At 35.2% G+C, this 15,500-nt stretch overlaps 1 protein-coding gene across 2 annotated transcripts in view; it reads right to left on the reverse strand.

Annotated features, from left to right (window-relative positions):
• The window catches only part of LOC115243267 (collagen alpha-1(XVIII) chain), a 334,384-nt gene extending 325,948 nt beyond the window's left edge, over nucleotides 1-8,436 (reverse strand). For both annotated transcript variants that reach the window (XM_029820094.1, XM_029820093.1), the window contains exon 1: nucleotides 7,000-8,436. In XM_029820094.1, the coding sequence (XP_029675954.1) occupies nucleotides 7,000-7,007 (8 nt within the window). In that variant the 5' untranslated portion in view covers nucleotides 7,008-8,436. The remainder of the gene's footprint in view (nucleotides 1-6,999) is intronic.
• Between the last annotated feature and the right edge of the window lie 7,064 nt (nucleotides 8,437-15,500).

A 15,500-nucleotide genomic window follows, 5' to 3' on the forward strand; every position in this document is an offset into this window, starting at 1 on the left:
TGTAAAGTTATTGTTATATATAAAAAAAAACTAACGGAAATTGTAACGACTCGTTATTTTTTGAGTAACGGTAACGGTAACAAAAGTTACTTTTTAAAATTGGTAACAAGTAACGATAACGAGTTACTTTTTAGAAAAAAGAACGGTAACGGTAACGAGTTACTTTTATAAAGTAACTTTCCCAACCCTGTATATATGTATACAATATGTATATACATATATTACGTAATTACCAGAATAGTATCTGATACAAAATTAATAAATAGTGTAATATAATTACTTTGAATTAATAATAAAACTAATTAATAATGAATCAACAGAGGATATTTATATAAAATTTTGTGTTCGCTGTTTTTTATCTAATACTTTGCTTTCGTGCATGTAAATGTAAAATAAGTGCAATGTTTTAATACTGTCATGGTTATTTCTTAGATAATAAAATTTTGCTCATCGAATATCAATTCGAATGTCAATTTGATCTAAACATATTTTTATGCGGTAATTATTTCATTAGAAAAAGGAACAATTTTTTTTAATGCCGTAAATATTTACGGCTTTTTTTAATACCAGTGTGATGATTAAAAAGCCACACATAAAGGGATGCTCTTGCGATGTGTCTCACGTGCCTCGAAGTTCTCGTAACTTGTTTTCGAGAAAAAGAGAGTGTGAACTAAACCGCTTGGACTAAAACTTTCTTGTTAACGCCTGCTGCTCTTTAACCGAAACTTTGCACGTACGGCAATATTTTCCAATTAGACACGTATGCGGTCTCATTATCTCGTTATCAGTACTACTGAAAGCAAGGTTACCGAGGAGAAAATCTTGCGGCGAAACTCAGTGATCCCGCAATAATTACTTGCTCCCCTCTCAGTTCCGTATTACATTCCTTCCTGCTTATACAAGAAAATGCGTCCTCGACACAAAATAACTCGGTTAGATTCTAAGTCATTCAGTTAACAAACATGAATTTGGTGCTGCAATAATTACATAAGCTAACTTATTACAATGGTTAAGCTTTTTAAATTTCTTTCTTGTTGAGCAACAAAATTTAATTAATTTATTGATATTAATTGATAGATTAATTAAAGATTAATATATTTAATTCATGCTTAATGTGTTTAAATGATTAACGTATAATTTACTGTTTATTTATCATTTAACACTGTGTAGTGCTTTGTAATAAAATCTATTACATATTTCCTAAAAAAAAAAAGAAGAAAAAAACTATAAATTCGCTCATTTGTTGCACAAATTTTTAATTTGTGTGAAATATTTTAATAGTATTTCACGGTATTCTCTCTCTAGTCGAAAGAAGTTGAAAGTTGCAGTAAATAGATTATATTCTTGCAATCAAAGGCGCATGGAGAATCACTCGTCTGTAAAATGTGGAATTTATTCGTAGCGAAGGTAATTTTACACAGTAGTCGAAGCTCTCTCGCATCCAATGAAGATACTTTTAAAGATTCATTCTCAATTTCGGTGTCGTCGTTCGTCGCCATCCTCTTTCGCACGCGAAATTAAACTACGATAAATTCCCTTTAAAATGCGACATCCGTTATAAAGCGTCGCACCGCAAATTCTGACCACATTTTCAATCTCGTTGGTGTGTCTGAAACACGATTCCAAGCGATGCTTGAATAACAACTGTCACGGCACGCACCAAAAATATCGGTATGTTGTGCGGAATGGAATTACAGTATTTCGCGCGAAACGCTTCTAATTGCAAATAATTTATTCTCAAATGCAAATACGATTAGATTTATTTTCACGAAAATTCTATCAGAAGCGCAGCAAACTCTTGTTTCTATCCTTTAAACTTTTACATATAAAATGTGGTTTTTTTTAATACTTAAATTATATATACATGTATCGTGGAATTTATTACTAAAATTAATTTCAATTTTGTATCTATTATTAATCCGAAAAATTCAATATTAAAAATAAAAATATTAAATTTTTTTATGGGATATTTTGAAATTCTATTATATTTTTTCTATCAAAAAGGTTTTTTAGTATAATATAATCTTGTTTATTTTCTTAATTTTGTTAATTTAAATAAGTAAATAGAAGAGAATTTATTTCAATTACTATATAAAAACTGATTGGAAATAAATCATATACAATGAGAGACATATTCAAAGATTAAGTTTGATGTAGTTTTTCATGATTATTTTATATAATTGATTGCAAGCATGCTTCTCTTTAACCATCAGTTTGCGTAATAATAAATATACATCTTTCTTTGCCCTAAAAAAATATAAAAATCTAAAAATACCTAACATTTATTTATTTTTTGTCAAACAAACAGGCAGTAAAGTCATTCTTACTTTAACGTTATTAATCACCATATATTCAAATAAAAACAAAACTCAGAAAAGCCAGAATTACGGCAAGCAATAACAATATTTCTTATAAATCCAGAGTTTATTCTTTACCTAGAACTGCAATTCGTTTCACGCTGTGTGTGAGCGAAACCGCGTTTTTTAATGCTAATATTTTCTGTCATTGCATCTAGATGAACAATCGTATTTCTCGTGAAGAAACGTATATTTCTATATCTCATCAAAAGATATACGATATATTCTCTCTCATTAAAATATGAATTCTATGTTTCGTATCGATAGAGAATTTATTCTCATGTATATCCTGCAAAATAAAAAATTAACTTGCGGAAAAATTTTTTATCTCTTGAAAATAGCGGAATTCAATGAGAAAAAAGAGATTCCTTGGCGCGTCGCACAAGTGGCGAATTATATGGAGAAAATAATTTTTCATAATTTATGGCAGTAGCAAGATGTACACATACGCACGGACGCTTCGCCAGAGTCAAGACTACCGGCGTCCTCGCATTTGAATTGCTTAATCTAAACTCCCACTATAGCCTCGTGCACGAACGCAATTCCATTAGTAACAAATCTTTGCCGCGAGAGTCGTTCTTCGGTATGGAAATCGGTGGCGCTTTATCGTGTTCTTTGCGACGCAAAAGCGGTGCAAGATCAATCCTCGGCTACGAATATTACTTGAATCTTTTTCTAAGAGCAATTCTTTCTGTCATAAATTTCATATTCGCGTAATAAATTGATTTTGTTGAAGATCACATATTTTTTATTGTATTTTACATTATGTAAAAAAATCTAAATTTGATAAAGATCTAAGAAAATCAATTTTTTTCAAAAAAAATATCTATGCAATCACATACATTACATATTTTCTCTTTTTTCGAGGTATTATAATATATTCAAAATATTGTCAAAATCAAAAACAAATGCGTGTAAAATAAGTAATTTGCTAAAAAGGTGTTGTAAAAAAGTGGTTGTTCACAAAGATATCGACAAAGGCAACATTTGCTCTAAATATATCTTTTTGTTGCCTTTTGACCTCGCATCACGTTTGTTTCATCACGCATTTTGCACTTGACGTTTATTTTACCTCGCATCTTTCTTCATCGGATTCGCGTCGTCGAGGAAAAGTAATTTGTCGCTTATCGCGTGAAACACAGAGGCGGAGTGCGGTGGGCTCTTTTCGCGGAGAGAAATGCAGCAATATGAATACAACGACCGAAGCAAATATTAATTTCTACCTTCGAGTTAGCAAGCGGATATCGCGGGCTTTCAAGGCAATTTCAATCCTGAATGACGCTATTTCAAGATCTGTTGTTGTACGGCAGACCTTGTCCCGCGATCTGTATTTCATCGGAAGCTATTCTCGTTAAGATGTGAATTCTGAGAAAGATTTATTACCGTCTCTCTCTATAAGCACAAACCTTTTTCTGAGACACAAATATATTTATTCCTTCGGTGTTTATGACACATTTCCTTTCGTATCTAAATGAAATATATACCAGTTCTTTTTTATCAAATTCGGCATCAAAAAATTTTTGAAGTTACCAAATTCAAATACGATATTATGTAAAATTTTGATATCCAGAGAATGGTGGATTAAAATATAAAAATGTTTAAAAACTTACAGAGCTAATTAACGATGTGAATAAACGATGCTAACAAACTATAGATAAACATACAGCACATTTCGCTCATCAAATAAAAAATACATATATTATTATATTATAATCTGAATGTTTAACTTTCAGTTGAACTTTCAATGCATTCACTGCAGGTTATTGATTTTAATATATCGACAACCTGCACTACGTTACAGGTTGTAGTGATTAATTAATCATACACCGCTATTACAACATTTTACACGTTGTCGCTTCAACGACCATTAAACATCATTAAAATGTAACTAACGATCAAAAGGGACGAAATTCTCTCTCCCTCTCTCTCTCCCCCCTCCCTCTCTCTCCCCTCTCTCTCTCTCTCTCTCCTCCTCCCTCTCTCCCTCCCTTTGTCCCCCCCAACCTTCTCTCCCTCTCTCTTCCTCGGCGAGTATTACATGACTTATGGATATCTTTTTGTTATCGCGCATTTCCCTAATTTTTTTCCAAAGATGGCCGGAGTTACGACAGCGACGCGGATGAAAATTCTATTTCGGTATTGAACAACACAAAATTGAGCAGCACGAAATTTCGCGTGTCGGTTACGAGGCGCGCCATACGTGCGCCGAATGCGACAAGCGATACCAGAATGTGACACCGAGTCGCTTCGTAAATGCACACACGCTCGACGAGAATTAACACATGTCGCGTGTGTGGCGGCAATTCTCTCTTTTTTTCATTGAAAGAAAGAGCATCTCGCTGAATTATGCCGGTCATCCGAAAAACGTTGGCTGGCTCGTGCGTGTAACACTAAGAGAGTATCCAGCTGCGAACAACGATACGAGCAACTGTTTAAGTATATCCAGAGATATCATATTAAATTTAAATTATTGTTTTTACATTAAACCAAAGGCTTCGGTAAAGGACTTATACTAAGATGATGCCGTAACACTTGTACCATAACGGAATCTTTTCCGGTAGAATTTTTGCGTAGGACATTATTTGTGACGCTATTTGCAGTTAACTATAAAATCATAAGTTTGTTATTACATCGCTGAAATATTTCAAAATTCATTATACGCATACGCGATTTCACAAGTTATGAAATATATACATACGAGTGTTTCATTGCGAATATACGAGGTCCATTAAAACTTTAAATTATGATGTCGAAAAAGCAAATTTTTACCATTCTTGGCGGAATGTATATTTCGCGAAATGTCTACCACGTGCGTGCGTTTGCCGGACATGGAGAATTTACTTTTGTTGAATAAGAAAAGGCCCGGTTCGTTGTGCGAGAACACCGAAATTTTATGAATTATAATTTCTCTCTCTCTCTCGAAAAATATCTATTATTGATACAGCTGCATTTGTTGCAATCGTAAATAATGGTCGTACTTGAAGTCATAAGTCGAGTCGACATCCTCTACGCCTACTAACAATAAAAGCTACTGCGGTAGCTGGTGAAAATACCTACATCTAATTATTACACGCGAATACGCCTCAGCAGCGCAGAGAATGCACCTTGTGGATCCTATTCTGGAGCAATTTTACGAAGATTTACTTCGTTCTCGCGATACGATAGCAAATTATCTCTCACGCACGCGGCAAACCGTGTTCCCGCATTAATTTATTTTTTAATTTCTTGTCACGCAAAATATTTTTTTATTGTTTGATTCTTATATGCCTGTATGTCATATATGTATATGTATACATATATATGTATATGTACATACATACCATATACATATCGAAATACCATAAATAAAATTGTGATACAATGTAGAGAAAAATGATTCCTTGTGTGTGTGCAAGAGCAAGTAAAAAATGTAGAATAAATTTTTTTAAAGTTTAAATCTATTTATATAAGGACCATACCTTAAACTCTTAAAATGATTAACTTGAAAATAGTTATTTTTGGTAGCTTTAGACCGATAACTTTAGTGTAAATATGTTATAAAATATAATTATGCGATTGTGTAATTATCTCATAAATAATAAAATAACAACATAATATAAACTGTAAATTTGTACATACAAAAAGATGTTGACCAGGAAAATATTGGAATAAATTCGATTTTCGCGGTAGAGATAATATAAATCGTCGAATTAAGGATTACGTTCAATATAATAGGTCCTGAGCAACCATCTCTGGCGGTAGTAACTCTGTTCTCCCGGTGGTGAAAGAGGATTTGTTCATCTCTTTCCGTGTCTCATGTATGCGATCGGGGTGGATTTGAAGCGTGACATTTCCCCACGTATATTGCACACACGCGGATACATTGTTGCGAGCACAGGTGTGCAGAGAGCGGATTGTAAGCCATAAAAGCGCAGTAAAATCTGTTTTATAGCTGCGTTCATAGATGTATGACAAACGTAGTATTGTCTTTCGAAACAATCAAAACGTGGTATCTAATCGTAAAAAATCTTAAAGAAAGCGTAATAATCTATAACTTGTAAACAGTACTTTGCAATAATAAAACAATAATATTGTAAATGCAATAAATAAACCTTAATTATTGCATTTATTGATATATATATATATAAATACCATTCACATATTAAAACGCACAAATATAAATAAAACAATAAGAAAAAAAAATGATTATGCGCAAAAAAATATTTGCCTTATTTTTGTTTTAAAAATTATTTATCGACATTTGGCTCTCTCTCTCTCTCTCTCTCTCTCTCTCTCTCACTCTCTTTCTCTTTCTCTCGATTAATTGATTGATTGATTGGAAGAATATTTGCTAAAATTCCAATCAATTTAAATATTCGCATTGGCTTCGCGTATATTCTCTTAAATTGTACGCAACGTTAATCAATCCTCTCGCGCTTTCAACCCCAGCAAAAGCCGTCCCTCGAGTTACGTCAAAGGCTTGAAACTGGAGATCACTAACACTGGCGTTTCCACCTCTCGGCTGAGCGCGATCTACCTGTGGCTCTCATTCGCCCTTCGTTTACCTTTTAATTCATCTCCCCCTCCTAATCAATTATCACCTTCAGTTAAGCGTCTCGCGCAAAAAGAGCCAGTCCCATTCGCTCGCTAGTTTTCCACTCACCTAGGCATATTGAATCATTCCATCGGGGTGACAGATGATTCAATCACTGATAACTCTTCTTCGTCCCCGAGAAAAGGAAGACGTCTCTCCTTGTAGCGATTAAATAGACCGATTAAAAATGCTTCTATTTCCTCTCTCAAACACTCGCGCGTCCTTTACGGCAGTCGCGCAAGTTTCGCGTCGCAAATTCCCGACGATGCTTCGCGAACGACGGTGGCGCCAATTTCCAAGGTCGGGACCGCAAGGTCACAAGGTCTACTTCCGGACCAGGTGCCGGCCGGTGGCAATCGGAAGCGACGATCGAGTCGAATCGCGCGCGTGCCGTATCGAGCGCAAGTCTCGGCCGCGCGTGCTTGCCCAACCTGCACCCCTTCCTTTTCTGCTTCGTCGTCGTCCTGCGCGTCTTTCCTCCCCCGCGAGGATCCTTGTCACACACGCGCGCGATGTCCCGCGATCTGCACCACAGTCCACTACTCACTGACAAGATTCCCCGCCGTGACACTTGCTACTTTCTTCTTGATTTTTCTCCCCCCTCTCCCTCTCCTTCTACTCTCCTTCTCTGCCGCCACTGGTCGTTCTCGTCTCACGACGCCTCGTGGTGCTTGTTGCGGTTCTAATCCTCGTCCGGAGTGCGTATCAAAAAGATATGTGATGCCGTGTCAAGTCGCTGATTGCATCGGAGACGAGAGTTACGATCTCCGTTTTCTTTATGATATCTTGCTGCAACGTTCGTCTGTTTGATAATTGTCCAAACAGTAGTTGATCGTCTGTCCTAAATCGCCAATATTGTCACGTGACGCGGAAGAAACTGTTACTCGGGAGAGTTTCACAACCGAAGAGAAACGTCACACGTGACGGTGATATGCGACAATGCGACAGGTATATCACGATGATAATTGTAATCGCAAACTCGTGTCCGCTATAACTATCTAATTTTTTAATAGTCTCTGTTTACTAGTGTGATTCTTCGTGTGATAGTCACTCGTATATTTATATATTATCTTTCTCCTCGACTTATCGATATTCTATTACCAATTGAAAAGAATGATGACCCTCAAAAGTAATGTCTTCTAAAGTAATACTTGCTTTCCAATTCCGCAATTATCGCAAATTGTACCGATTTTATCCGATCGCGCATCGAAGATGATCCCGCTTTTCTCTTTCCGTGTTGTTGAATTGACGTTTCCTTTTCCGTTTATCTCCCGCGCGCACTTCTCCTCGGTTCAAGCCCGGAGTCCTCTTACAATCCACTCTTCGATATCGCTGCGAGATGCTTTTTTCTAAGATATAGCCAATTATCTGTTCTTCACATATTCTCTTTAACTCTCTCGATATTATCTCAGCCACTCTTTTACTCGGAGTACTTACTGACGCAGAACAAGTTTCGCGCGCGAGAGGAGCTGCGGGTGTACACCAGTGCGAACGATCGCGTCGACACAACGGAACAAACAGGCTGGAACCGATGGCGGCTGATTCAAATTCGCTCCCCACGTGGCGGCGACGGCGTCATCCCCGAGACTGCCGCCGGTACGACGCTTGGCGTCGGTCAAAGCGTCGCCATCTCACGGCTCGCTGGTTAACTATCTTTACCGCGGCGGTTCTTTTCAAAAACATTGTTACCAAAACTCATTCTCTCCTCCTTCCCTGTCTGTCTCCCTCCCTCTTCCTCTCTCTCCCCCATCACCCCTCTCCCATTCCTCCCCCTCCTCCTACCCCTCTCTCTCTCGACGATGGAGAAGACGTGTCAAACATCGCTCTATAAAAGTGATAATTTTTAAGTAGTTAAATAATGAGGGAGAGTGATAAAAAGTTATTGAAGTAATAATTGCATAGACCGGGAATAGCCATGCATGTTATCTAGCCGGAATATGCTGATTTGCGAGCGTGAGAACTAAATTTCTTGTGTGGGACGTCCAAGTCTCGTACGACAGGTAGATATCGAAAGTGGACAAAGTGCTGACGTATAAAAGTGGACACAAAGGTGACTGATCGCCTATGCTGATATTAGCAGTTTCAACCGGTAATTATCGATATGGACGATGAATACGACGAATATCGATGCTCGGCAATAAAAAACCAGATTGTAACATGCAAGTCTTGTGATAAACCTTTTTATCATCCAGGATGTGTAATTAAGCATAAAATATATAATAGAAACCATGAATTGGTGGCGTATCGTGGCCCATTTGAGAAATTTATTATCGATAGCGATAAAGAAGCAGCTATGAGTAAAGCATTGACATCGACAGGAAAATCAACGGAGAGTACGGCATCAAGTAGTGGAAACAGAATAGCAGGCGTGAGTGGATCAGTGGGTATTGATATAAAAATAGATTGGGTTAAAAAACATTGAAAGAAATAAAAGATGAAACAGCATGTAAAAAAAAATCAAAATGATGATTAAGGAAATAGTTAAAAAAAAATTGGAAAATATTAAACAAGAAGTGGGAGAATTGAGAAGAATGATACAGGAAGAAGTTTCAGGACCATCAGAAGGAGCACAAAGAAGTTATAGTGACGCAGTTAAAGACAAGAAAAAAGAAAATATTATAATTGTCAAATCTAAGATGCAACAGGACAGTGAAGTTACTAAAAAATTGATAAAAGAAAAGATAGACATCAAGAATATAACTATGGGAGTAACGAAGCTAAAAGGAAGCAAGGAAACTGTGATTCTGGATTGTGAGATTGGAGAAAAAATGGAAAAATTTAAGGCTACAGTACAAGCCAAGCTGGGCGAGAATTTCAAAGTTACTAAATCATTGCGGATGAAAACTAAAATAAAAATTGTCAATATTGGCAAAGAAGAAATGAAGCTGAATGATGATGATTTAATAGTTACAATCAAAAAGCAAAACAAGATTAACGTGAAGAATAAAGGAATTCATATGCGAATAGTGAAGAAAATAGTTAAAAGTCAATCCGGAAGTAGAGGTAAAGAAGAAGGTTCTGTAATAATTAAAGCAGATGAGAAAACTCATGAAATAAAGTTGAGCAAAAGAAAACTGAATGTAGGATGGAGAAAGTGTCTGGTATTTAATCATATTAATATTAAAAGATGTTCTAAATGCTGGGATTCTCATCATATTGCAAAGAATTGACGAAATGAAACATGCCACAAATGTGCAGGAAATCATAAAGTGATTGAATGCGCGGCGACAAAGAAAAGATGTGTAAATCGTATGTTTAAGATTCAAACATACAATTTGAAAATAAGTGATGAGCATGACGCCCTTCATCCAAAATGTCCGACATTTAAGAGGGCGATACAGGAGGAGAAGAGAAGAGCCGGCTGAGAGGATATTAAATAACAACTACAGAAGGAAGAGGATACAGCATCAGATATGAAGATAATGAATCCTGCATAGCACTGTCGGAGACTAGATTAACTGCTAGGGTTGAAGATTTGTACTGCAAATAGCTGAGAAAGCTAGTAAAGATCATACAAATCAATCCCTCTCTCTCTCTCCCCATCTTTGATTGTGCAACGCTGTTAGTTGAAGACATTGCAATACAATTTTGTAGAACTATGAACTACAAGTGCACAAAAAGAGTATATTTTATGAAGGAGTAAAAGTGTATAATGCCTTACCAACTGAGATGAAACGATGTAAAAAATTGAGCTGTTTAAGCAATTGTTAAAGGAGTATATTGTAATTCATGTAAACTAGATCTGTATTACAAATAGCTGAGAAAGCTAATAAAGATTAATCAATCAATCAATCAATCTCTCCGTGATTAGTCTTTGAAATATATAAATAAAAATAAATAAACATAAAATTATTTCTACTATTTTATTATGCACACATTTAATTATAAGTTACAATCATTTTTCTTCATATTTACAACAAACATCTGGTTGAATATCTGGTAAAAATTTCAAGTTTAGTAATGTGTATAGATATAGTGTGTATTTTTTGTACGAAGTCAAATGGTATCAAAAAAAATAAATGCCAAAAAGAAGAAAGAATTGTAAAAAAACTGGTAATAGAAGTTTTGTATTTTAGAATAAAGATAGGACTGTGTGAAAATAAATTAGCAATCATTAAAGATGTGTTCTGAGAAAGGAATCAACATTGGAAGTATGTTCTTTGATAATTTTTACAGAGAGTCAATGTTTGCTTAGTAAGAATGAGTAAAGAAAGATTACGAAAGAATGTTGCAGATAAAGTAGTTCTCGCAAAGGTGAAAATAATGGGATCTTACTTATTCTAGCCATATCTCAAAGTAGAATTTACATTAAGAAAAATTTAACTTAACGATTACTTGTCGCAATATTTAAGTACATATTGAAAATTTTAAAATTTCTTGAAGTGATAATTTCTTCAATTTTTCCTTTAAAAGCACATGTATCATATAATTTAATAATATAATAAAGTAATTTAATAAATATATATATAAGATGAAATAAAATATATACAATGTCCATACGCATAAATCCGAACGTATCATATTTTAGTAACAAGTAAAACGTATATTTCAACGTTAGGATGCTATAATATCATTTGCATCAAGTTAGTGGATATACCATCTGATCTGCAGCAATGTCACGGATTTATCATCCGAATTATCTTCACGCTGTATGCAATACAATCTAAAATCCAGGTCATGCTCGTAAAGCAGATCTTGATGTGGCTCACTTTTGGAAATGCATTATTCTATTCTCTGAATCAATATCGTAAAGTCGTGATATCGATCAAGATTGAGATTATTGCAAATAATACAACAATACTGCGTTCACGGAGAGAACAACCTCGCTTCGCGCAGCTTTGGGCGGAGTGGGGATTAGGTGAGAGACTTCAGCGCGCTACTTCAATGTCATATGTCGTATGCGTATCGATCGTGTATCACGTATGTGATCCGCCTATAAAAATCGAAAGGAATATCATAATATTGAAAGCTTGAGTTGTTTTCTGTTAATCGATTTTTATTACTCTTTTTAATTAAATCGGGATATATCTATTATATTTATTTTCTCTTTTTGCAATCAAAAAATTATTGATAAGATTTAATACTATTATAAATAAATAGGGTCCCTTTTGTCGGCTAGCCGGATCTGAAAGCTGCAAGACCAATTTTGGAGTGGAGGGGGCAAAATGGGCGGTCGGTCGGGCGGGATCTGACCGAACCGGACGAAAAGCGAGGTCGTTCTCCGTGAACGCAGTATATAAATCTTTTCTAAATAAAAAGCACACGCCGAGTACTAAAAAAGATATTTACAATACAAAACTAATAAATAAATAAAAATTTAAAAAATATAAAAGATTTAATCTTCCCCCCTCCCTAAAAAAATATTATTAAAATATGGATAAATATTTTAAATTATTTATGAAAAACGCATGTAATGGAAAAATTATGACAACAACGTTTATAATATGTTATATGATTTTTGTATATGTACATAAAATCTAGGATTCCCATACAGCACAGAACGTTGCAGCAACATCGTAACATCGCCACAATGTTGCTACAATGTTGCGATATTGCTGCAATGTTGCTGCAACGTTCTGTGCTGTATGGGTTTTAACTGGAGACTCGACGAACGTCAAACTGAAAGTAAAGATTCAGCGCAGTGCTTATTTCTTATCAGTCTTATCAGTCTTTGATTAGATGCATGATATTACCATTAGAATGACTTATTGCGTATGAAATCACTGATGTAATAGTTCACTATATGTCTAAAAAAAAATTTAGGTTTAAGGTACCATAAGTTTATCAGCGTACTTTAAAAAAGAAATCGCTACAAGATAATGATTAGAGAAAAATGAATAGTTGTTTTCAAATATTTTTATTATCTTGATAAATTTAATGTTAAACATCAATAATTGTAAAACCACCGAATAATTATGTGTGTGTAACACATTTTATTACTCAGAGTATTAAAGAATAACAGGAATGAGCATATCGGTAGTGAAGGTAGACTTATCGCGAACGGTAGTACGTCATCGCAGCCATCTTGAGCGTCCACTCTTTTTGACGTTTTTCAGGGCCATGTACAACCATTTGTTACCTTACTTGTTCCAGTCTGCACTTATTTTGCGCATGATCACCGATTCTAAATAAGTGAGAGGAAGAGCCAATATTAGGCTAAAAAAGTATTATTAATAAGTGTTAAGGTAAAACTTAAGATTAAGGGCGACCTCACCGATTTCAATGACCTTGATATATAATGACCTTGATATTGTCAAGGACATAATTCCGAGTAAGTTTTCTTCTAATTTAATCGTCGCTCGTTGCTTATTAAAAGTTATTAACAAAAAAAGTTTGAAATATACCAAAGTACATGCATGGACAGGAAGCACGTTAATTGTAAGATTATCAGAGCGTCATGGTGCATTGCCAGGCCTTTGAAGTACTTCCAGTATCTTCATCATGCTGCAATTTGTCTCTGAGCGGCCATCTTGGGCGTCCACTTATACAGGGTGTCTGATAATAATTGCCCCACCCGTAATCTGCAAGCAGAGCGGGTTAAATCGAGCAGGAAAGTCCTTTACCATTTTGCGATTTTTGTAATAATTATTGAGAAATTAATTTTAAAAAATCGATCAATTTATTTAACAGAATTTACAGGAGTAAACTTTCGTGTAGAACTTTCTTCGACCGAACACAACGCACGCTCGCGCTCGACCATCCTAGCAACCACATATCAATGCCGCCCATATCAGGCCATCTTTTCTCACCGCGCGATAATATTCGCGCGAATTGGCCGATCCTTTTAAATTAATTTTTCATTAATTATTGCAAAGATCGCAAAACGGTAGAGGACTTTCCTACTCGGTTTAATCCGCTCTATCTGCACATTATCAGTGCGGCGATTATTATCAGACACCCTGTATACAGGGTGTCCGACAAGTAAGTGACCAAGCGAAAGGTAGATTGAGTCAAACTGAAAAGAAAAGTCCTGTACCGTTTTGCGATTTTCGTAATAATTATTGAGAAATTAATTAAAAAAGATCAATCAATTCGTGCGAGTATTACCGCGCGGTGAAAAAGACTGCCTGATATAGGCGGCATTGATATGTAGTTGCTAGGACGCGAGAATCTATTGCTCGTACATAATTGTTGTCATTTGTAGAGCGCTCCTCCCAAAACTTTGCGCCCCTACTTTTGAGTTGTTTCTTCCCGCTGCGCGCTTATACTTGTGCGAATTGGTCGATCTTTTTTAATTAATTTCTCAATAATTATTACGAAAATCGCAAAATAGTGAACAGGACTTTTCTTTTCAGTTTGACCCAATCTACTTCCACCTTTCGTTTGGTCACTTACTTGTCGGACACCCTGTACATATAGTTACACTTTTACTAAACATATATATCCACAAAAATATATCTTTATTAAATTTAAAAAAAAATCGCTATGTTATTTGGAGCTGTGGGAGGCCGAGTGGGATCAAGCAGCTCACTCAGCAAGAAAAACATTTGTTTACAAAATATGACTGCCTTAGAGTAACCATAACTCACTCAAAATTTTTTATATTTTTTGATATTATATTTTTATATTTTTTTTATTCTAGTCTATTTTATGCGCAAACATCTACAGATTATAAAACTGGTCCCAATCTACTTCCACCTTTCGTTTGGTCACTTACTTGTCGGATACTCTGTATATAGTAACTTTCGTCCGCTCACTTAACAATACAAAATGCTCACTCCTGTTATTCTTTTACTCTGAAGTTTATTAAATATATTTAAATGATATTTAAACACACACACAGAAAAAACAGAAAAAAGGTTTTTAATATATATGTAAAAAAAATTATGTCTATTTTAGATTTACATTCAACAAACTATTATTATAGGTCAAGCATTCAGTTATTGCGTAATTAATGCGATATCTTGGACATCTAGTAATAAACTCTTATCATATACGTCGCGTTTTCGTATAATTATTTATGTCGTAGTAACACAATGTATATAAAAACATATGAAGATTATTTAAGTATTTTAATTTACAACAAGTACAAAGAATTGATTAGACATCGGTTTAACAATTCTGTTTATGAGGAAAATAAATGATAAAATAGAGTTATTTAATAACACAAACAGTAACTTTTATTAGCAACCTTTACTGCGAATGGTCGAAATCCATTTATTAATTAAGCGGATAAGATAGAATTTACAGGAGTAAACTTTCGTGTAGAACTTTCTTCGACCGAACACAACGCACGCTCGCGCTCGACCGTTCAGTAAGATTTGCACTCAGGCAACTTTTTCTTGATCCGCCCACTCGGACCTCCCACAGCTCCAAATAACATGGCGATTTTTTTTTAATTCAATAAAGATATATTTTTGTGAATACCAAACTTTATCATTCTATCTTTATTAGTTCCTTTCCTAAAAATTTCGAAGGATTGCCTATTTCTCAATGCTAACAAAGTAAAAACCCCCCTTAAAGTGACAGCGTAATACTTTCCGGATATAATAACGAATAGTTCATTTTATCTGCATCTCATTGTCAAGTCCAAACAAACATCTTTATTTCTCCCCCCCCCCCCCCCCCCC

Source organism: Formica exsecta, unplaced genomic scaffold, assembly GCF_003651465.1.
Source record: "Formica exsecta isolate Colony F162 unplaced genomic scaffold, ASM365146v1 scaffold71, whole genome shotgun sequence".
NCBI classification, from domain to species: Eukaryota; Metazoa; Arthropoda; class Insecta; order Hymenoptera; family Formicidae; genus Formica; species Formica exsecta.